The 22,902-nt window shown below is 38.5% G+C and overlaps 2 protein-coding genes across 2 annotated transcripts in view; one reads left to right on the top strand and one right to left on the bottom strand.

The window, feature by feature from the left end:
* The first annotated feature begins 663 nt into the window (after nt 1-663).
* LOC143292956 (ER lumen protein-retaining receptor 2) lies at nt 664-11,931 on the top strand. The gene is made up of 4 exons (XM_076603678.1): nt 664-833; nt 4,655-4,914; nt 5,444-5,696; nt 7,836-11,931. The coding sequence occupies exons 1-4, from the start codon at nt 743-745 to the stop codon at nt 7,868-7,870; spliced, it is 639 nt and encodes a 212-aa protein (XP_076459793.1). The 5' UTR covers nt 664-742; the 3' UTR covers nt 7,871-11,931.
* A 3,283-nt stretch (nt 11,932-15,214) lies between these two features.
* Nucleotides 15,215-22,902, bottom strand: part of LOC143292958 (E3 ubiquitin-protein ligase SMURF2-like) — a 59,134-nt gene continuing 51,446 nt past the window's right edge. Inside the window, 4 exon segments of the mRNA XM_076603679.1 lie at nt 15,215-17,627; nt 18,601-18,685; nt 20,657-20,858; nt 22,131-22,251. Of these exon segments, the coding sequence (XP_076459794.1) occupies nt 17,528-17,627; nt 18,601-18,685; nt 20,657-20,858; nt 22,131-22,251 (508 nt within the window). The 3' untranslated portion in view covers nt 15,215-17,527.

Consider the following 22,902-nt stretch of genomic DNA (forward strand, 5'->3'; position numbering starts at 1 on the left):
GTAGTTTTCAGCCGCTCGAGGGGGTGGGGATGTATGAGCTTTGAAGTCTGCAACGGAGCCCGGCTCCGGAGTGTGTGGACACTGAGGTTGTTCCAGCCTGATACAGTTCACTGGGAGGAACTTTTGAAATGCTACGTCTTGCAGGGTTGGATGGAGAAGCACCTACTGTTGTTCAGCACGATCTGTCAACTATGTTGGTTGACTGATAAGAACTGTCAGATCTATGGCTTATCTGTCTGCCTTGTCATTACAGTTTTCAGGGCGTCAATGGTTCTATAGCCCCTAAACCACCATGAAGAGAATGATTAGTCGCAGTTGTTCCCTACTGTCTCTGCAGGTTTCTACACTGCCAGGCAATTTGTTGTTGTTTGTGAGTGTGAGAACTTAGATTTTTAAATGTTTTCATTTATCTTATTTTATTAACAGGGTATTCCCTTTTTCCTAAATTAACGGCAATTTCGTGTTTAGTTGATGAACATGATTTGGGATGCTATAATAAGAATTTAAAATATCTTTCACGAGACCATCGATTATCACCCACACCACTCATTCCATTACTTCCTTAGTATTATGGATGAAGGAACCGGCCGGTGTCATGGTTTGTTGGTCGTTTCCAGGAAACCTGTTTCAGAGTTACCTCCTCTCTTTACCACAATGCCATGCGCGCCACGTCCGCAGCCGCCATCAAGCCGTACGTGGATCTGTAGCAGACGCTCGTTCGGCCCGATCCAAACAACCAAACATGAATATCTTCAGGCTGATCGGGGACATGTCCCATCTCCTGGCAATTGTTCTGCTCTTGTTGAAGATGTGGAAAACTAGATCATGTGCAGGTAAACATAATTTGATCTGTAACGACCATTCTTTAGCGAATGCTGTATCATACTTTCGTCTTCGGTCTTGATTCTTAGTTTTGTTTCTTGGGACAGGGAAGATGATAACATTAAGATTTCCCATTAAATGCTTTTTATTTAAAGGAAGGAAATCCAATATATTCTAAATTGTTCAAACAAAAAGCATTCCAGTCATATAGGTGATGCTTTATGTTGAGGTTCAAAGATTGAAGCAAAACTTTGCAGAAAATTGAATGCGACGTGGAAGCGGCTTCTTCGGTGCTGCAGCCGTTTCCTATTCTTGGCGCTGGCACCAGTGACACGTATGCATCTTGATCATGCCAGCATGAGGAGTATTCATTGATGTACCTGCAAGATATTTGGTTGTTTCATCATGACCAAACAAACAAAAATGATGACCATTACAATCAACCTGGATGCAATCACAATTTGTTGTGATGATTTTCTACTGGTACTGAGATGTACAAAAGTTAAATGTGTGATCGAACTTAACCTTTTTGTTGTTGATGTTTTGTTCAGTAGTTTCTTAGAACTGGATTTTAATGTTGAATTCTTACAGTTGTGGTCAGGGTAGAAGCAAGACATGTATTGTTTTAATAATTTGTTTCATTTGAAAAAATGTTTACAAGTGTTTTAATTACACATACTTAACCGTGACCCAACTAGTGCAGACTCCGGCAGGGGTCTGACATATAGAAAATTTCCTTTTCATCATCATGATGAAATTGATCATTTATTTGAAAAAAAAATTCTTTGAAGAAAAAAGCCCAAATCTGAACAATCAGCACATACTGATGAATATAACACTAAACAATTTGTTATTAAGAAGATTTTTTTTTTTAACTTCATTGATTTCACAATCATTCATTTGCAACCCAGTATAGAAATGTAATGGGAAAAGAAAAGAAAGAAAAAAGGGGAAAACTGGCATCATTTTCTTTATTAGAAGTGTTGCAAACCCTAGTAGAGGCCTTTTGGATTCAGCAGCACCTTTCAGATATGAGATTTTTTTTTTTTTTTTTTTATAATCCCTTTGTCCCACTCATGCTAGGTGGATAATGACTTGTGTATTTGAGACCCCTTCAAAAGGGCCTGTTCATCGTTCTGCCAAGTAAGACTGCAGATGACCCTGGATAAGCTGACCCCCTGGGAACCTCCCCAAAATAATTAACTTATGCGATGGCCAACATATCCACACCTCGGGTCGGATAAGTCAAAATTTTCTGGCAGAAACTCAACATAATATCCAGTGTATTGAAAGTCAATCTTTTCAACCATAAGACTACCAGTTAGTTACTTTAAAAAAAAAAAAGGATGTGATAAATTTCACTGTCCCTGTATCTGTGTTGATTGATACATGCCTGTTGAACATTATTTTGGTATTAATTTACAACTATCAGATTTATCGACAGGTGAACATGTATTGATTTATTTAGTCTGTGGACTTCAGTTGCCTGCAGGCTATATCATTTCTGATTTAGGTTTTCAATATTTACTTTTTTTTTCTCTTTCCAAAAAAAAGTTATTTTTCTATTTTCTTTTCCATATTTTTTTAACATTATTTTTTTTATTCCCCTTGCATTTCTTTTACATTAGAATTTAGATGAATGGTCTTTGTTCATTCTTTATAGTTTTCAACCATACCTCTGTACATTTTTATTTATTCTTTTGCTTGTGGCATGCAGTATTAATATTATAATTTTCTCTCAGAGATAGTTGTCAATAAATGGAAATGGTTCCCATTTTCATTCGCTAAGTAATAATAATAATAATGATATGTGACACTTTTTTTCAGAATACTGCTCCAGATATTTTCCCAAACATGATATAATAAAACACATTACATCAAAGTTATACATACACACCAGAATGTACCTAGCAAACAGTACACACAAAACTTAGAAAAGTTACATGTATACATGATGCAAGCATATTCTAAACATACATTTATATTATATAACCTGCCCTCTGCCCACCCCCACCACACACACATTTGTACATGTATACTTGCATTTATATAACTTATATATATATGTGTGTACAGGAACATATGTGTGCAAACATAGGGGCTGGTTTCTTGTCTTTTCCCTACACAAATCATAGAGAAAAACTAGAGGGAAAAGGAAGAGATTAAGAGGAGGGCAACGACAATGACGATCATGATAATGATGGTGATGTTGGTGAAGATGTTGATGGTAATGGCACTAAGTATCGGTTTAAAAAATTGTGCATATGTGTGTGTGAGTGAGTGTGTGTGTGTGTTTCTTTTTGTCTGGCACTATGGCAGTACTTTTTACATGACTTAGCTAACGTCTTATACTAAGCACTCAGTTGGTAAATCTGCTGAATTCTGACAAGTCATGCAAAAGTGCATTCATGACAAATGTTTGAGTTCTTGATTGTAGAAAATGTTGAAGGTAATGACTCAAGGAGATGAATAGTAATAGAATAGAACTAGAAGATAAATGTATGATAGTAAATCTTCAATGCAAAGTGCAACATTCATTGCATAGCATGTCCACACAGCAGTTTTTACTTATGTGCTGTCTGTCCTTTTCTTCATCCAGCTCCCCCTCCTCTTTCACATGGAACAAACTCTTTTTCTACACACACACACACACACACACACACACACACACACACACACACATATTTATATACACACACACAGGATGTAGTCACAGACACACACACATTCTCTCTCTCTCTCTCTCTCTCTCTCTCTCTCTCTCTCTCTCTCACACACACACACACACACACACACACTCATAGACACACACATACAGAGTGACTCATACACATACATGTACACATTATGACTTGCCTATTGATGATCACAAACTTTTATTGCAACATTTTCTTCAGTACAAGCATTGATCATTGCACACCTTTTTCCTCCACAAAGTGCCCAGGCAAAGAGAAGGGATCCTTTGAAATGGTATTAAGAAGTGTATAAATTATTCCTTGAAGAAAGGGACTTTTGTTGCAAGGAGAGAAAAGGAACCCTAAGAATAATCAATAATACATGAATCAAGGTCTGGAGAAAAGGGTGGTCTCTAGGTTTGTATTGAATAGTGAAACAAGAACCTAACAACCAAGAGAAACAGAACTGCATGAAGGCAAAGAGAGTATGAGCAGAATAAATTATTAATGTCAACAATCAAGACTTGCAAATAGAGATTGTGTTTTGAAATAAAAGGAAAAGAAGAAAGAAAGAAAAAAAAAAAGAAGAGATCTTATCTAACTATGTAAGTTGTTTTTGGTATCTAATTCAGTAATTGTATGGAAAAGTTGAGATTGAAAGGAGGAGGTAGGGTTGTGAAGGATGAGTAGGTGGTCAAAGAAAGTTTCATGATTTGAAAATGCCTTAAGCTTACACGATGTTTTGGTCAGTTGGCCTATGTGTGAAGCAAAGAAAATCACTGCTTGAATGTGCTTGAAAGAGTCAAAACAATACAACATACAAAGAAAAATGAACAGATAAAAAGTTAGATACACAGTCATCATATTGATGATATTCATATCATTTTGTTATGCGTCATTCATTAAATTGTCTACATTTACATGTATTGTTCCCAAAATATTGTGACAGACACACTGGCTATTTTGATAATTTAGAATCAGCATGTCACTGAATTCACCCTGTGTTTGTTTTTTTGTCTTTTTTTTTCTGAGAAACAAATTTCCATTCACTAGGAAATTGTACACATACAGACATAAACTCTATGCAAGAGAGAAAGATGAGAGAGAGAGAGAGAGAGGGGGGGTAATGGAACAAGTAAATTGATGTATGTTTACAGGTATTTCTGGAAAGTCCCAGATCATGTTTGCCTTGGTGTTTCTGACCCGGTACCTGGATTTGTTCACCACCTTTATCTCGCCTTACAACACCATCATGAAGGTGTTCTTCATCTCCACCTCTCTCTTCACCATCTATCTCATGTTCGTCAAGTTCAAGTCCACATATGACGCCAACCACGACACATTCCGTGTGGAGTTTCTGGTGGTGCCTGTGGGTGGTTTGGCTTTCCTTGTCAACCATGAGTTCACCCCCTTGGAGGTAATCTTAGAAGTGTGTGTGTGTGTGTGTGTACTGGCAGTTGTACCAAGCTGTGCTTGGTAGCTTGTTTATAACATATATTAGGCAACATGGAGAATGTTTACTCATTCTACCCCTTAGCTATATGCCTGCTACAAGTCCCCTGAACGAGCAGTACATGAGATGGTGACCATTGTAGTTAAAAAATAGAGTGATTCACTAATGTGGTGAAAATTGATGGAGAGTTGTTGATTTAATCAGTCATGCAAAGGTTTGAGAAAATCCTTATACCTGGTCTGCAGGGGAAGTAATCATGGTACGAGTTATCTCGTACCTGAAGTTGACTGGAATGAGTTAAACTAAAGTAGGTCGACTCACAAGACTGATTCAGAGCAACAGAAGTCACAGCACATCATGTGACTATGGGCCAATGAAATTGTTTTGCCCAGAATTTTACCTGGCTGTCAGAGAAATGGATTTTGTAATTCTTCAAATACATCATAGATCCGCAGTGGGTCATTCACTAACTGTTTGAATTTTTCAATGACAGATCCTGTGGACTTTCTCCATCTACCTGGAGTCTGTGGCCATCCTCCCCCAGCTCTTCATGGTGAGCAAGACTGGCGAGGCGGAGACCATCACCTCCCACTACCTGTTTGCCCTCGGCTCCTACCGCGCCCTCTACATCCTCAACTGGCTCTACCGCTACTACTTCGAGGGCTTCTTTGACTTGATAGCTGTGGTTGCCGGCTGCGTTCAGACCATCCTCTACTGCGACTTCTTCTACCTCTACGTCACCAAAGGTGGGATTCACTCAGATACCACCACACTCACTGTCTGACAAACTGGCCTTGGTATTGCAGTAGAATTATATTAATTGTACTGGATGGTGTATTAAAAAGATGTTGTTTTGAAATGCGCAGAAAATGGAAATAAAGGTTGGTTTGCTGTACAAAGGAAAGGAAAGGAAAGCAACACTGCAACTGTGCAGAAAAAAAAGCTATGTGCTATCTTTACATGATCATCAGGTAAAGGGCTCAATGAATAGATAGAACAGCAGATGGAGCTCTTGAGAAACCTTCAGTTGCCTACGTTGAAATTATCTTTTGCTTGCTTTGTCTTGCTCCCCGTCCTGCATGCACACACAAGCATGCACATGTACAGATGCACACTTAAAAGGCCTGTTGAAAAAAAAAGAAAAATGTTGTTACATAGGTATGTATTTAGCTGTGTTGATTTAAAGGAACGTTGTTCATTTTAAACATTTTTTAAAAACTTTGGTTCAACAACCATCCATTAAATAAGAAAACTCTTGATTTGACTCAGGTGTAAACACAAAATGAATTTGTGTATAATGATACCTGTTACATTTGTCTGAGTGTCCATTTGTGTGTGTATGTGAGTCCATGGTAAATGTTAACAGTGACATTTTCTCAGTGACAAAGGCGAGGAGTAGAGAAAGAAGAAAATACTATTACTCTTTATATGACAAAAAAAATTAATTCAAAACCATTGTTGCCACCCTTCAGCTAGCATACAGGTAGACAAGTGGTAGAGAGAAATAAACCCAGATACTTCTGCATAGGAAGCTCCAACAGTCTCAGCCCATTATATACCCTACATTATGTTCCTTTGCAATACAAAGAGTGACAGTACTTCTCTATTTGATTTTCTGGGCCATTAATTTGTCAAACGACGCTCCTTTTTCACAGAAATGGAGATTGCTTGACATAGCTGTTCCACACCTGAAATTCAGGAATGATCAGACTGATTTATTTCCCCCTTTTTTGTGTGCTTTTTTGTTTGTTTGTTTGTCTTTGGTTTGTTGGTTTGTTTTGTTCTAGTTGTTTTGTTGTTTTTTTCAATTTTTACATTGAATTTAGTTGGACTCCGATACGAGTCATTTAAGCTTGACCTATACTTTCTTTCTCTTTGTTTATGTGGGTTTCTTTGATTGGGTTTTGTTTTTCTTTGCTTGGTTTATTTTAGAATAGATGTATATGCCATGTCCTATTTTGATTCTGAAACCTCTAATCAGGGTTTGCACAGAATGATGAAACTTGGAAGTCTTGGAACAATGAGGGAACTTTTTCCAGGGCTGGAAAATTCTTGGAATTTTGGTTTTGAAAAAAAAAAATTGACCAGTACCATTCAAGAAAAAGTGTATATATTAAAAAAAGAAAAAAAAAGAAAAAAGAAAAAAAAAAAACAGATAAAAACTGAACATTGGAACAGGGGAATCTACCAGTCTCTTCAGCAGTACAGCAGACAATTTTTTAATTCGGTTTGGCCTTGTGTTCGGTTTGGAAAAGTGTTAGTCTGGTCTGGAAAAGGTCTGGAGAACGAATGGATTTTTGATTGGTTACTTGTGTGGGAACCCTGTGCATTGCACTTTGCCACAGTATATGGCAGGCAGATTTGAACTTTTATTATTATTCGTCCAGTGTGGCTCCACTCTTTTTATTCTTGTCTGATGGTTTTAAGTTAACATGCTTTGTGCATCACTTTGATTGTAATACAAGAGCTCCCCCCCCCCCCCCACACACACACACACCCCACCCCCTTTTAAACAGATTAAAATGCTTGCAAACAAACATGATACACAAATATGCACATGAATAATCATCACAAACTATTTGATTTTGTTTTGCCCTAAAAAACACACACTGTACACACACACACACACACACACACACACACACACACACACACACACACGCATGCATGCACGCACACAGAGGCACAGACTTCAACTATTCAAAATCATATAAAAATGTCATGCTCAAGAAACAAAATCTGTCCACATGAATAGGTCTGTGGAAAAACATGTTGAAACCTTGTGAGGATAGTGATTTTGATAGATGTATATATGTATAACTAACAGTAACCACAGCCAACACAGTCGTGGCATTAACATCACTGCTTTATGCTTGTGTTTCCAGTGCTGAAAGGGAAGAAGCTCAGCTTACCAGCTTAAAAAGGGGGTCACTTCGGCACCGGAGAAGAGGCAGGGGACAGTAGGAATGTCACACTGGCAGCTTTGTCGCCACTCTTCTCCTAGACTGCTGCTATCGCTGTGCTTCATCTCTTCTGTTTTTTATGGGGGTGGGAGGTTCCAAACAGACCATCAGCGGAGGGGCATGTGGGCATTGGCTTCTTCATCTTTTGAACATGAAGATGGGGGCGTTAGCTTTCTTTTGGGGTTGAAATGAGCTCTGCTGCAAGATCACAAGCCCGTTTGCTGATCGGTTTTGGAAAATGGTCTCAAACAATCAAGTTCTGATCAGTTATTGTGGATCTATAGGCATTGTATATGTATAGATGCTTTTGTTGTGTTGGTATGTTTAAGAATGCGTTTCTTTGTTCGTTTCTGCTCTAGTTTGGTGTATTCAGCTTGACGTTTTAGAGATCTTGAGGATTTTTGTTTATTTTGATTCTGTTTTATTTTATTATATTTTTCCCTTGATGATGGAAATCACAAGTTAACTTTTCTGTTCCTTTGCTGTTGAATGTTTAGCTTCTTGATAATGTCTTGTTTTGATTGTTCCTTTTATTTTTGTGTTTTTAATTGTGTTTTTAAAGTGAATGGTGGCTTTATTTTTTCATTACTGTCACATCTCTTGTGCATCACTTGGAATCATCAACAATGTTCTTGGCAATCATTATTTTTCACACTCTGTAAATGTTAGCTCACAAGAAATTACTCAGTTTTTCCTCCTCATTAGGAATCAAAAATATGAAAAGGACTTTAAAAAAAAAAGAAAAAAAGAAAAAAAAAAAGAGCTCCTTTTATATATACTTAATAGTACTTTTCTGTAAGAAAAACTTTGGATCGAGTTTTGGGGATGACTGTTGTTTCCTTTATATTTTGCTGTTTCTGACATTATTCATTTTATTTATTTTTTGTTGTTATGTTTGTTTCTTGAGAAACAAGAAACATTTATAACACATTTTATTGTTTGGTATTGCATGGTGCTGATTGTGCGCTCTTTATGTTATCTGTTGAGCGACAGCATGTCATCACATCAAAAATCTTTTCTCATCCATGTGTGTATGTATTAATTGATTAACTGAGAGGAATATGCATCTGTCTGAAATCTCCATGACCACCTTTTCCCCAGGGTGAGTGTGCTGAAAGGGAAATGTATTTTCATGTTCCAAAGGTCGGTTGATGAACTCAGGCAGGATGGTGTGTTCAGTATTGTGTGTACATTGCTTGTATAAGCAGCGTTTATCTGTCTTCCTGCAAGTCACTTGTCGATTAGACTGGCGCTGGGAGTTGGTTTCAGTACAAAACCATGTCATTTCTGTTTGCACAGTAGCATATCAGTATGTCATCCCATTTTCTGTCACCATCACTGACTTAACAGGTGTTGTTTAATTAGCTGGAAAACATGCCACTTCCTTGTGAATGGGAGATCAGGGATGTCAGTCATCAGTTTGCCAAGTGTCATGCTGTTGCTAGAATCAAGGAGTCACGAGTGGGCATGACTGAAAATGGAAATACTAGGTTGTGTTTGGCATCCATTGAGGTTGATATTGTTTGATTTTGAACTGCCCCAGGTATGGTACAAAGATATATATAATTTCTGTGATAGGTTTGGTTTTTTTGTGTTTTTTTTGTTTGTTTTCTTTTCTTTTCTTTTTTGCTTTCAGCTTATAAATGCAACTTTTCATTACACAAGTTCAACACATTATGAACTAGCATGCTTGTGTTTTATAATTGCTAATTTGTTTTTTTATTAAAAAAAGAAATTGTGTTTTAGGCAGGGTTGTATTGGTTGCTTGTGTGATATGCATCTGCAAATGCTGCTGAGGTTATGAGAGTAGTGGACAGATAATCAACTCTGATTAAGTGTTGAAAAAAAAGCAAGGGAAAAAATGATAAAAGAATGAAGCAGACCAGTTTGTATTTCAGATGAGAGTTTGATAGGTCAGGAAAAGGGAGGAAATACACAGTGAGACTGAGAAGAAGAAAGGGTTGAAGTCCTTTTCTATTTTTTAATTTTATTTTTTAAGATACAATGCACAACTTGTTTCACCTGCTGCTTGATGTGTAACATGCAGTTTGTCGTTTGTTTTAGAGTGAGGGACATCAAATTGATGATAATAGACTGAAATGTTGTATGTCACATATTATTGCCTTTGTTATTGATATGGTAGACAGAAATATTGCCATCCTTTTTTTTTTTAGCATGATCGACATTAATGATGAATATTATCTCTAGTTTTTAAAGGATTGACATCAATACTACCTTTTGCTTTTAACATGAACCATGCATGTGTGTTTGGAGTATGAAAGATTCAACAGTGTGCAAAAGAAAAGACCACAGTACTACATTATACTTGTATAAATTTCGGTGTGCTTGTTTTTTTCATACTGTCTGGAAGATATTTCTGAGTCTTTTAAGTGTACATGCGTTGTGCAACAATATGAAGGTTCTAAGAAAAGCAGTTAAGTCAACAGTTGCACTGTAATAGAAAGACTGGCAAGCAGTATTTTTTTCAGTGATTTTGTTTTTATTTTCTTTATTTGTCTTTGTAATCTTCCATTCAAAAATGAAGAGATATTTTTTTGAATTCCTTGAATGTCTAGTCCACTAATTTAACTGTTTACAAGACAGTGAATGCAAGTGTTGCTTATATTGATTGTGCACATGCATTTATTTGATAAAATCTGTTTTAACAGCATGCACTGTACAAACACGCTCCACTGAAGTGTCTTGCACAAAAAACAAAATCATGGAACAGGGTCTGTCAATGACTTTTTGTGAAATCAAGGGCCAATGATGTACATTTTGTATATAGCTGGACTATAGAAACTACTTGGAAAGTATTGAAGAATGTTTTCATTGTGCAGTGACACTGCTTGGTTACGGGGTTTCATTTGAATTTTGGAATCAGATTTTTCTTCATTATAGATTTTAATTTTTAAACCGTTCATAAGTAACAGTACAGGTTTATTATTGTGGTATGCAGGCATCTTTTTATATTCTTTCCTTAACTCATGTATTATTTCCCATTTTGTTCATCGGTTCATGTTGAACAGTCATAAACATGATATTTCTTGATGACTGGGATATTTGTGTGTTTTGTGAATTGGACTGGTTGAAATGAATATTTGTTGATATTTGTCATAGAAAAAAAAGGTTAAATACAGGTCTGAAAGAGAAATATGAATATAGTCTTATTTCCGAAGGCTTAACTGTACTGTGTTTTTAAAAAGTTGTTCAATTGAAAAAAAAAAAGGTTTGGAAGACATTAAAACCTGCAAGGGCAATTCTCTGAAGCAAAGGAAACAAGCACAGCTGATGACTTTCAACATTTTTTTTTTTATATATATACTGCATATGAATTTCAGTTTAAACTTTCAGTTTGAATGAAAAGCACAAATAAATAGGCAGACCCTGTTCAATGCCTGTATATCATTTTAGGTATTTACCACTGTAGCCATTTGCTCTGAATACCTTTGTGGTAAACTGCAAATCACAATACTCAGCTCCTAAGTGGGGTATCCTGCGGACCAGCATCAATACAACTCAGTGAGTTTTTGCCGGATAAATTCCTATGGTTTTCTTCCTGGAATGCTCTTTTAATTAAACAGTTAGTATAAGTTATTATTCAGCCTCAGTATGCAAGAGTTACAACTTAGTGAAATGAAGACCAACTGATGTGCCAGGCTGGTGTTAAATAGTGGCAGACTATCTTTGCTGTAGTCAAGTACAGGGCATCATCTGGCATTATTGGCAATTTGAGCCCTTTTGGAACTGTGCTGAAAGACTTTGTTAGGGACTGTGATAGTGGGGATGGTGGATGTCCAAATTATATGTAGAAATAAATACCACACCTAAAGCAATTATCTCATCACCAAGGTAGTGTAGGTTGAAGCAAAACCTGCTTGCATTTGAGGTCACAGGTCAGCATGAAGATCATGAAGGTATATGGACCCGTTTGTATGAGTTGCCTTTCAATAACATCAGCAAAGCTTTATCAAGTCAAAATGTTTTCTCTAAGGGGTAATAAATGGATTCAATTTCACCAGTGTTCTGAGCTAGTGTGTGACTGTGTTCAGCCGTGTGGAAACTGAATGAAAGGATGATGTGCATGTTGATTATACACCACTTATCCACACGTCTTTCTGGAGTATCACAAGCCTCACATTATGTTCATTTCTTGCTCTTCTTTCTTGCTTATTCACAAAATACGTCTGATACCTCACTATTTGTCCCTCACATTAAATCATACTTTGTATGGCTTGGTGTGTTTCATTTTCACATCGCCAGTACATTTACAGTTAATATCCTACCCTGTGTTTTGTGAGTAAAAAGAGACCCACTCTTTCCATAAAGGCAATAATATTGCTCCCTCTTCCTTATCAGTCGAAAGAGACCCAAATATTGGAATTGACTGAAAGGAATATGTACCTTACTTTGTAGGCAATAGATATTTCTGTCGCTGCAAGTGTAATTTACATACAAAGTAAACAATTCTGAGCCTGACTGAACAAACCAAAGGAGCTATGCTAAAATCAGTCTGAATAAAAAAAGCAACAGTACAACTTCAAAACATCAAGTTCTTTGAATAAATTTATACATACCTAACAATGATTCACATTTGCAAAGCCAGTACAGAACCACCTATTGTTTTCATCTCACTTTTAGATTTTAATCTCACAACAAAAATTTACAGAGTTGGCTGTGGTAGTACATTATTTATTTAACTCCTCACAACCAAACCCTCCTAGAAATCTTATTCCTTTGACTGTTAACGGCAGGTGCACTCCCGAAAGGTGTGTTCACACTGCTCAAGGCTCTTAAATAAAAGCAAGAAGGAAAATGTCTTCTTGTGCTCTTCCTTGTGTTCATCTCACAAGTTGGCGGTCACACAAATCAAGTTAGTGTCTCCAAAGCAGACATGTCACATGTGACTGCTCGTGTCTGTGTTCACTACACACACACATTACACACATTTAAACATGCACACACTTATTTTACATAATTAATTTTCTTTATTGCCACTTCATTCATCCCCAGGCTCTCAGCAGACATACCAACATCCTCCCCCCCCCCCCCCCCCCCCCCATATATATATATAAAAACATGACGAACTGCCTAGTCTTCAGAACACATCTTGCATGTTTTTATGAATACCTTCTGACGTGTAGAAATGAAAACATGTGATGGGTAGAAAAGAGAAAGAAGAAAAGAGAGAGCAAGAGAAAGAAAAAAGAGAGAAGGTGAGAGAGAAACAAGTATTTCTATTAAGAAAACAACATACCATCACATTATAAATAAAAGTAACAGAAATAAAGAAAAAAAGACAATGATGTATTCATGTGAGGAAAACAAAATTACGTAAATAAAATCATCAAAATGTACAAGACTAAAAATGGGTAAGATAGCAGTTGCGTATGTACACCAAACCTCTATGCACTCAAAACTCAACCACACTGACATTTTTACAGCAAAGTTTACATTCATTTAGGAGTACAAGCTAACAGTACAACCTCTGTGGAACATGAATAATACATCTATTATCAACAGCTCTGGTGCCTTTCAAAAATCTTTCTCGCTGCATGGGCATCAGTGGCTGTTAATCAGAATTTGAAGTGACATATGTGCTTCACTAACCATGGCATGACAAGCAAAAGTCAAACAGTGCACCCATCAAAAGTGGTGGCTGCAGTCTTCGTGGAGAAGACAGGTGAAAGGCAGTGTCAGTTCTCAAATGGTTTGTCAAAACAATGCCACTCCACTCAAAACCAACACTGAAAGAAAAAATGTAAGGCAAATTTTCTCTGTCATTTTGCAGCTCTGCCCTTAAGGCACACAAAGTGACTGACCACAAACAGGCGTTAGCTGAACTGACCGTTTAAAACTTCTCCATGTCTGTTTATATCCACTGAGCAAGACCTTACCACTTGTGCATCTGGGGTTACCCCACTGTGTATGAAACAGAATGCCCTCACTTTGCTGTTCTGGCAAGCTACAGTTCTGAAAACAGCTGGTTTCATAATGGAAAACAAAAAACATCAATCAAAATATTTCTTTATGTTCACAGACCTGCACACAACAAAAGTCTGTCCACAACAGCTGTGGTAATTTCCCACCTGCTGCTGATTTTCAGATTTCTGTGGATAATACAAGGTATTAGCTTACATTCTTCTGATAATTGTTCAACTCTGCAGTTCATAAGACATTTTGTCACTCATATCTTCTTCTGGTGTACCTCCCAGCCAGAGGCTATCAATTTCAAACAGTATTTTAGAACTGGTTCCAAAGGAAGCTGTCAAACCAGCAGTCTCAAACACTGTTTGAAAATGATAATTTAGCCTGCTGCTTTTGAACTAGAGCTGACAAACCACTACAACAAAGCTCTGATATTGCTTGATGCATGTCACAGTGTATGGGTCATTTAAGTTTGTAAATGAACCCAAGCATAACTGTAAGACTTTGGTCAACAGGTTGAATTGAGCAAGTAGTGGTCATAAAATGTTAAAGATCTAAAATGTGTTAATGCTGTCATGTTGTTTTCAAATGAATATTGGCATAATCTCCAAACCAACAAAGCGCATTTTCTTCAAAATAGAGCAGGGTCTCTGTGGACCTTCCCAAACACAGGAGACACAACAACCGGCAGAATATTATGTTCCCGGCCTCAGAGATCTTTTTACACACCTTTTGTTGTACCTGCAAATTTGTGTCACCACAGCAGCGGAAAACTGAGGCAGTATGTGTGTGTGTGTGTGTGTGTGTGTATGCGGGTAATGGGAGCAGGTGTGTGTCTGTGCGTGCACGTGCATGCATGTGCATTGAGAGAGCTGGTGAATGTGTGCGTGTGTGTGTGTGTGTATAGGGGGAAGATATACATGTGTGTGTGGACTGTGGGAGCTATGTGTGAGAGTAGCTGCACAAATGCATGCATGTGCCCTATTTGCTTGTGGTATTGATATTACATGTGTGTGTACTGCGTGTGTACATGTGCATGCATAATTTCATGCTTTATGTGTTTTCGAGGCAAACAAAGTATGTATGTCACTTTAAGTGTGTGTATGTGTGCAAGCGTGTATGCATGCTGCTTTTATGTGTATGCTGTGCGCTTGCATGCGCGCGCACATGTATCTGTGTATGTTAAAGTAGTAGTGGTAGTCTTCAGTTTCATGTCCTTCCATTCTAAGTGATATCAGATGGGAAAGGGAGGGAGGCAAAGGGGAGTAGGAGCAATAGAAAGGGGGATGTGGGGGAGGCGGGGGGGGGGGTAGGTGCAACTGTGTGCGCATGCATTCTCGTGTGTGTGTTTGTATGCCTCATGCGTGTGCACGTGTGTGTGTGTCTGCATGTGTGTGTGTGTGTGTGTGTGTGTGTGTGTGTGTGTGCTTTCTTTCTTAAGTTTAATGTCTTTTCACTGTTTAGTGATATTAGACAAAAAACAACAAAAAAGTGTATGTATGCATGGTGTGTGTGCGAGTGTGTAGGGTGAGGGGTGGTGATATGGCTTGAGGATTGGGCATTGGTGTCTCAGATTTGCAAATTGTTGCACGTGCATTATGTATCTTTGTGTGTTTTTGTGCGAGTGCATTTGCATGTTTGCATGTGTGTCGGTGTGCACAGGTTCTCTGAGTGTGGTGCATTTTTGTTCTTGTTTTATTTCAATCATAAGCCTTCTACGTATCTTTCACTATATTTCAGCATATCAACTTATTTGTTTATTTGTTTAAGCATTTTATTCCATTTTATTTCATTTTAAGTTAATGTTTTACACAAACTGGGTTTTTTGCGAAGGTCAGGGATCTGCTCCTCTTGTTTTGACTTTCTGATGCTACAGCAACTCTGTTGTAGCTTGTATAGATCAGTCCGCATGCTCTGACACTTCACTGATATTGAATCTTTTTTTCTGTGGCTGTAGCCTTTTTAAAAAATCTTTTTAATTACACAGTTTATGTGGACTGTAGTTTTAATATGCATTGAAAACTGGAAAAGCTTGCATACTGCAAGGCAGGCAGGAGGCAGGCACACACACACACACACACACACACACACACACACACACAAACATTCACATTGGTAAAATAAATAAGTAAAACAAAGAAGGGAAAAAAAAAAACCAGAATGAAAACTGTGTATACTTGACTGCAAATGAAACATTTGCCACTGAGGAATGATATTTCGGACAGCTCTGAATATATGTTTAAAGTGTGCGAGTGTGTATGGGGGGGATGTGGGGGCATCATACATAACAAAATCATGTAACAAATATCTTATCCACAATATCTTACATCATTATAAAATTGTAGCATGAACTAAATGCATACAATAAATATTGGTAACATTCTGCTAATGAGCGATTTTCACATGTGGATGATACTGATTCTAAACATCAAGGAGCCTATTTTGTAAAGCAGTTTTTTTTAAATCTGTCATTCAGTCATTAAAGGTTTTATAAAATATATGTAGACAGTAAAGTAACCTGAATAAAACTGTGTCATGGAATCCAAAAGGGTAAACTGTATTAAAACTAAAAAGAGAAAATCAGTAAATCTGTAGCAGTGAGGTCCCTTTGCAGCAGCATTGCAATCAAGATCTGGAATTCATTCATCTTTCAAGTCATCACACAGATTGACGGAAGCATCTGCTTTTTGAAAGTCACCTAATGGAGACTCATTTACCTCACTACAATTACACATCTGATCTTCAAATTATTGCTTGGATGCAAACCCCACTGTTTTTGTGTGTGTTCTGATACTTTCCTAAAGCATAAGGAGCATGTTGAAACTTCTCCCAGTTTTTGGCCGACAGTGGTATTTTGGCAGTCATCAATATTTTTTGTGATCTCTGCTCTCCTCAAAAGTTATGGCTTATGTATTTTCCTATTCACACAATGCTATCATGAGGAAACAAAAGACGGGAGGAAAATGAGGGCAAGTCAGTTTGTGGAAGACTTGGCATTATGACGTACTTAATATGCTGTCTTTCATATCAAAACACTTGGCTTTCTTGAAAGACACCATCAGACATAGTCCACATTCTTTGGTCTTGCACAATCTTGCAGTCCTGTACATTAGTTACAACACAGACACTGTTTCAGCCTTTCCTTTGAACAGTCCTCCAGATGGAAGATTCTGCCAGTGTTTTGGTCTGTCTTCCATCTTGAACTCTGCTGTCGGCACAGTGCGGCCGGAGCACTAAGGCAGGGATTCACAATCCAGGGCCAGCTGTCTGCAAGTCTTCGGTGGTCATGCCTGTTGACACCTTCAGTGCTGAAACGTCCTCACCATGACAGCTGTTCCTGAGATTTCATGGCTCAAGCTATGCAGTGTATTATCATCTTTCTCCTGAGAAACGATGTAGAGTTCCTGTCACTATGGCGCATCACCAGCAGTCTCCTGGGAAAGGGATGGCAGGTTTCATGGTTCCAATGCCTCTACCATGAATGACTATTTGCCTTTCTCCTGGGGAACCACAGTAGATTTTATTGAATGTAGCATCATCCACAACGGCTTTCTGCTGATGGTAGATTTTTGGCATGTGCACAGCTGGGCTGAGGAAGTGCAATGTTTCCTGTGCTTGAGTCACTGCGTGTTGTGCTGTGTGCAGCCAGCCATGTGTGAGAGAGCCCCCGACAGAGCAGTCCCCACTCACTCCACAGCAAAACCACACGTCTCCTCCACAGCACACGTCAGCTTGGACAGGAACTTCTCATAGCTTTCGTAGGGAGGGATGTCCAGTCGATTGAAACTGCACACAGTACAGGAAAACCTTCTGGTCAGTGAAATGCAGTCTATTTTGTCTATCAGAAATAATAATCTGTATTTGTATTTGTATTTCTTTTCATCACAACAGATTTCTCTGTGTGAAATTCGGACTGCTCTCCCCAGGGAGAGTGCGTCGCTATACTACAGCGCCACCTGTTTTTTTGTATTTTTTTCTGCGTGCAGTTTTATTTGTTTTTCCTATCGAAGTGGATTTTTCTACAGAATGTTGCCAGGAACAACCCTTTTGTTGCTGTGGGCTCTTTTACATGTACTAAGTGCATGCTGCACTCGGGACCTAGGTTTATCATCTCATCCGAATGAGATCTCATGACTAATAATAGTAATGACTAATAATAGTAATAATAATAATAATAATATCATAAAATTAAAAAATGATTATTACTATTACTATTAACATAAATGATGTAAAAAACCATCCAAAAAAGTCATATCATAACATGCAAGATCTACGTGACAGTGAGTCAAGAAGGTAATGTTGTCAAGTTTTTGGAGAGGAGAGATGAGAGGAGGGGTTAACATTACACAGAAAGAGATAAGTGGACTATCAACATTACACAGAAAGAGATAAGTGGACTATCAACATTACACAGAAAGAGATAAGTGGACTATCAACATTACACAGAAAGAGATAAGTGGACTATCAACATTACACAGAAAGAGATAAGTGGACTATCAACATTACACAGAAAGAGATAAGTGGATTATCAACGAAATGGGCAGTTTGTGTTTTACTCAGTTTGGTTGAATATATTTACAATTTCAAACTTATGCAAAGTAGGCCTATTGGTTTGCACAGTTTGTCTAAAATTTGTGGCATCTCAGTGACATACAAACAGGACTGTAGAGATGACACTGCAGAAGATGACAAAGTGGAAGTCAATGCAGACTTCAAAATCTTGGGCCAGTCATCCTTGAAAGAAAACTAGGCCACCTACCAGGTGTGGGCCTTGGGAAGATTGTCTGTGTTGATGTCCACCTGGTGGATGGTGAACAGCCGCGGACCAGCCGCCCCTGTGGACCCTGCACACACACACACACGCGCACACACACACACACACACACACACACACACACACACACACACAGCACGCGCGCGCACACGCACACACACATGCACGCACACACAAACACACACACATACAAACACACACACATGCACAAACACACACACACACACATAAACACATGCGCGCGCACACACACACAGAGTTAAGTAAACATTGGAGAAATCTTCAAATTTTAATTAATTTTATATGGAAATTGAGGTATCTTCAATACATGTAAGGTCTTCACATCTTTGTTGCATGAAGCAAAAAAAAAAAAAAAAAAAAAAAATCCAGTTTCTGGCCAGAGTGCACTCACCCTGCCACACTTAATCTTACACACACAACAACCCCACTCTCCCCATCCCAAAACACCACAGACATCAGACGCACTACCGCACATTGCTTCAACGCTTTCTCTAGCTCTTCACCTCTCTGTGTGATTGCCTTACTGTTTATATTCCTGTCAGACAGCTATGTTCATCATCAGACAGTGACGGCCTCCAATTCCCTCTGTCAGACAGCTATGTTCATCATCAGACAGTGACAGCCTCCAATTCCCTCTGTCAGACAGCTACGTTCATCATCAGACAGTGACGGCCTCCAATTCCCTCTGTCAGACAGCTATGTTCATCATCAGACAGTGACGGCCTCCAATTCCCTCTGTCAGACAGCTATGTTCATCATCAGACAGTGACAGCCTCCAATTCCCTCTGTCAGACAGCTATGTTCATCATCAGACAGTGACGGCCTCCAATTCCCTCTGTCAGACAGCTATGTTCATCATCAGACAGTGACGGCCTCCAATTCCCTCTGTCAGACAGCTACGTTCATCATCAGACAGTGACGGCCTCCAATTCCCTCTGTCAGACAGCTATGTTCATCATCAGACAGTGACAGCCTCCAATTCCCTCTGTCAGACAGCTATGTTCATCATCAGACAGTGACAGCCTCCAATTCCCTCTGTCAGACAGCTACGTTCATCATCAGACAGTGACGGCCTCCAATTCCCTCTGTCAGCACAATGTTCTTCAGTCTATGTTCCTCCTCATTCACCGCCCCCATCCAGAGGAGCTCCTTACCATCTGATTAAAACACTCCCAGTTCAATTCCTGCTTCAAAACTCATCTGTTCAAAACAATTCAATTGTTACATATGTGTGCATACATACATGTATGTTTGTTGATATAATGATAAGAAAATCCAAGGACAGCTGGACAATACAAGGTCTTCAGAGAAGAAGCCCCCCTGTCTTCGGATACAATCATGTATGTTTGCTGGTATAGATACATAATTTGCTATTTACATTGTGCTTGGTATGCATGTACTTCTGGTACCTTGTCATGTCATAGTCTGTAATGTTTCCTACTTAGTCAGGATCTGTGTGCATGTTCTGAAGGATGTGTAACATATTGTAATGTATCATTACTGGCACCATTGTAAGGTAAAGTGCTTACAGCCAAATTTATTTCATATTGTAATGTATTACTTTCTGAACTATTGTACTGTTAAAAATGCTCAGAGCAAACCTCATTTGAAATTGTGATGTATTATTATTGGGACTACTCTGAAGCGCATACAGCGAAATTCATTGGTCTAGGTGCTGTATAAATATGTTATTACAATCATTACAATCATAATCATCATTATCACTATTACTGTTACTATAAATACTACTTTGTGGTCTAGGTGCTGTATACATTATACATGTATAAATACATTTTTACTATAATCATTATAATCATAATTACCATTATCACTATCACTGTGACAATTGTTACTACTTTGTGGTCTAGATGCAGTATAAAATACATTCATTATTAATCATAATTATTATTATCACTATAACTGTTGCTATTCTTGCTACCTTGTGGTACTGTATAAATACATTTATTGCTATCATAGTCATAATTACTATGATCACTACTACTGTTACTATTCTCACTACCTTGCAACGCCTTGAAGCCCTGCAGAGGGACCCGGGAGCTGCCGGTAACAAACTGCAGCATGCGTGCCCTCATCTCATCGTCAAAGCTCTCCACAGCACGCCAGAACCAGCGAACAATGTTGCTGTCTCCGGTGCAGTGCTTTAGGCGGGTGTGCTTCTTCCAGTCGTCCAGGTCAATCTTCCCCAGGCCCCCTATCATCAACTGACAAACACACACACACACAATCAGTCTGGCTCCGTGACTATGCCATTATTGTCGTTAGTAGGGGCCTTAATAGGTGGTGTCCTAAAGTATGTGAAATCAGAACAGGCACTACCAAACACCTCCGAAGTGACTCTGCAGCAGCGCAGGGTTTCCTCTGTTGTGTGGCCTCCTGGCGATCTAACATCGATGGTTCCCTGTGAACTGCCGGCAATGGGACTGTGACAGATGAACCCTGGTGTGGTCGTACATGGGGAACTTGGAATGAGTGGCATGGAAGTAATGTCACTGAAATGGTGCAGATGAGATGATGGAGCAGCATTTAAAAGAAAACAAAAAAACCAACAACACACACACAACGTAAGACTAAGTCATCACTGAATCACATCAAGCTGCTTGTTGCCCAAAAGCAGATCGCAAAGGGCCGTGGTCTTGGGGCTGAAGACCCGTCAAAGAATAAAATGAACCAGGAATCAAACAATGTAACACTTTTCCATCAGGGTGACACAATCACATAGACTAATCATGAGCAATGACAACATTATAAAACTAATCACAAGGATGACAAAATTACAAACACTAATCATGAGGATGATAGAATTACAGACAATCATGAGGATGACTAAATTACAAAGACAATCATGAGGGTGACAAAATTACAAAGACTATCAGGATGATAAAACTGTAATAACTAATTCAAAAGTATCATTAGTCAGGTTTTTTGTTGTTTTTTGAGCGATTCTGATATATATCATGAAAACCACACAAAAGATTTATTGGTTTTTAATGGACCACTAAACACAAAAAATATTCAATTATCAAGTTAAGCATCATCTCCAAGTACAGGAAACAAAAGTGAAATGAAACATAATGTCATCAATAATATCTGTAACAAACGGCATAACTATCTCCATTTATAATACAGAAGTTGAACAATGGCTCTTGTGACACTGAAGCACAAAAAAAGTTTACATAATATGCGCACCCAACTAACAACTATTAACATGTCAAGTAAAACACATCAAAGCCTCAAGTGTCATTTGTTGTTATGTTTTCTTTTTGTCACATTTCTTCCTTCCTAAGATGAAAGCTGCAGTGTGTACAGTTCACATCAAAGTCTTTCAAGCAAGTCACAGCAATGCCTTTATCATGATAAAACATCTTGACATATGTTCGCAAAATCCAATCCACTTTGTTATATGTCACATTCTCTTCTTTATATGTAAAACAAAAAGGCTCCGAAGTGAAGTAAACATGCAGTCCAACACTTGCCTCCAACTCTCCCTCATCAAATGTCCGCAGAAGGTGTTGTGCAATGATCTCGTTGAACCCCTTTTGCAGGGCCAGAAACTGGGCTTCAATGCCTCGCATGAAGCGCCACTGAACGTACAGCCTGCACAGGGAACACACTTTTTCAGGCCACACAACAGTCTCAAGTCCAATCCCTGAAATACGGAAAAATTTCAGGAACAAACTGGCTTTTCTATTTTGTGTGTACTTTTTAATGGTGTCATTGGTTTTGCTGAACAAAAGTCATGCAAACCAAGTCAGAAGAAGTCCACATTAACCCTTTGAGCCCTGACCACCACTTTACCGGTGGTGGGGAGGGGTGGCATAATGCCTGGCCACCGGTTGAGCGGTGCGTAAACACTTGTGTTGTGTTTTCCTATTGGTTGACTCATATTGAAGAGCCAATCAGAAAAAACGTAATATTCTGACGTCAGCGAACGTAGTACCAACATTGCCATGCCTTTTCACTGTGTTTTGTGCATGTGTTTTGGATAAAAAAGATCGATTTCTATCATGAAGCGTGCAGTCTCAACCTGACACGCCTCCTTTGATCAACTGATTCTGCATGCTCTGATTCATTTTCAACATCACTATCTGTAGCAAAATCATCCAATTCAAATTCCACCTCACTATTAGAGTAATCATTGTCATACTCTACTTCTGATAAATCATCAAGCATATCAATTACTTGCTGCGTTGTGCACAGTTGTTTTCTCGCACGTTTTGTCCCTGATTTCTGCCCTGACCGGCCAGG

The sequence above is a fragment of the Babylonia areolata genome, chromosome 18 (genome assembly GCF_041734735.1).
Source record: "Babylonia areolata isolate BAREFJ2019XMU chromosome 18, ASM4173473v1, whole genome shotgun sequence".
Classification (NCBI taxonomy): Eukaryota; Metazoa; Mollusca; class Gastropoda; order Neogastropoda; family Buccinidae; genus Babylonia; species Babylonia areolata.

Coding starts and splice junctions, on each gene's coding strand:
- LOC143292956 (XM_076603678.1), top strand. CDS start 743: ATGAATATCTTCAGGCTGATCGGGGACATGTCCCATCTCCTGGCAATT. Junction 4,915..5,443: donor ATGAGTTCACCCCCTTGGAG/GTAATCTTAGAA, acceptor TTTCAATGACAG/ATCCTGTGGACTTTCTCCAT. Junction 5,697..7,835: donor CTACCTCTACGTCACCAAAG/GTGGGATTCACT, acceptor TTGTGTTTCCAG/TGCTGAAAGGGAAGAAGCTC.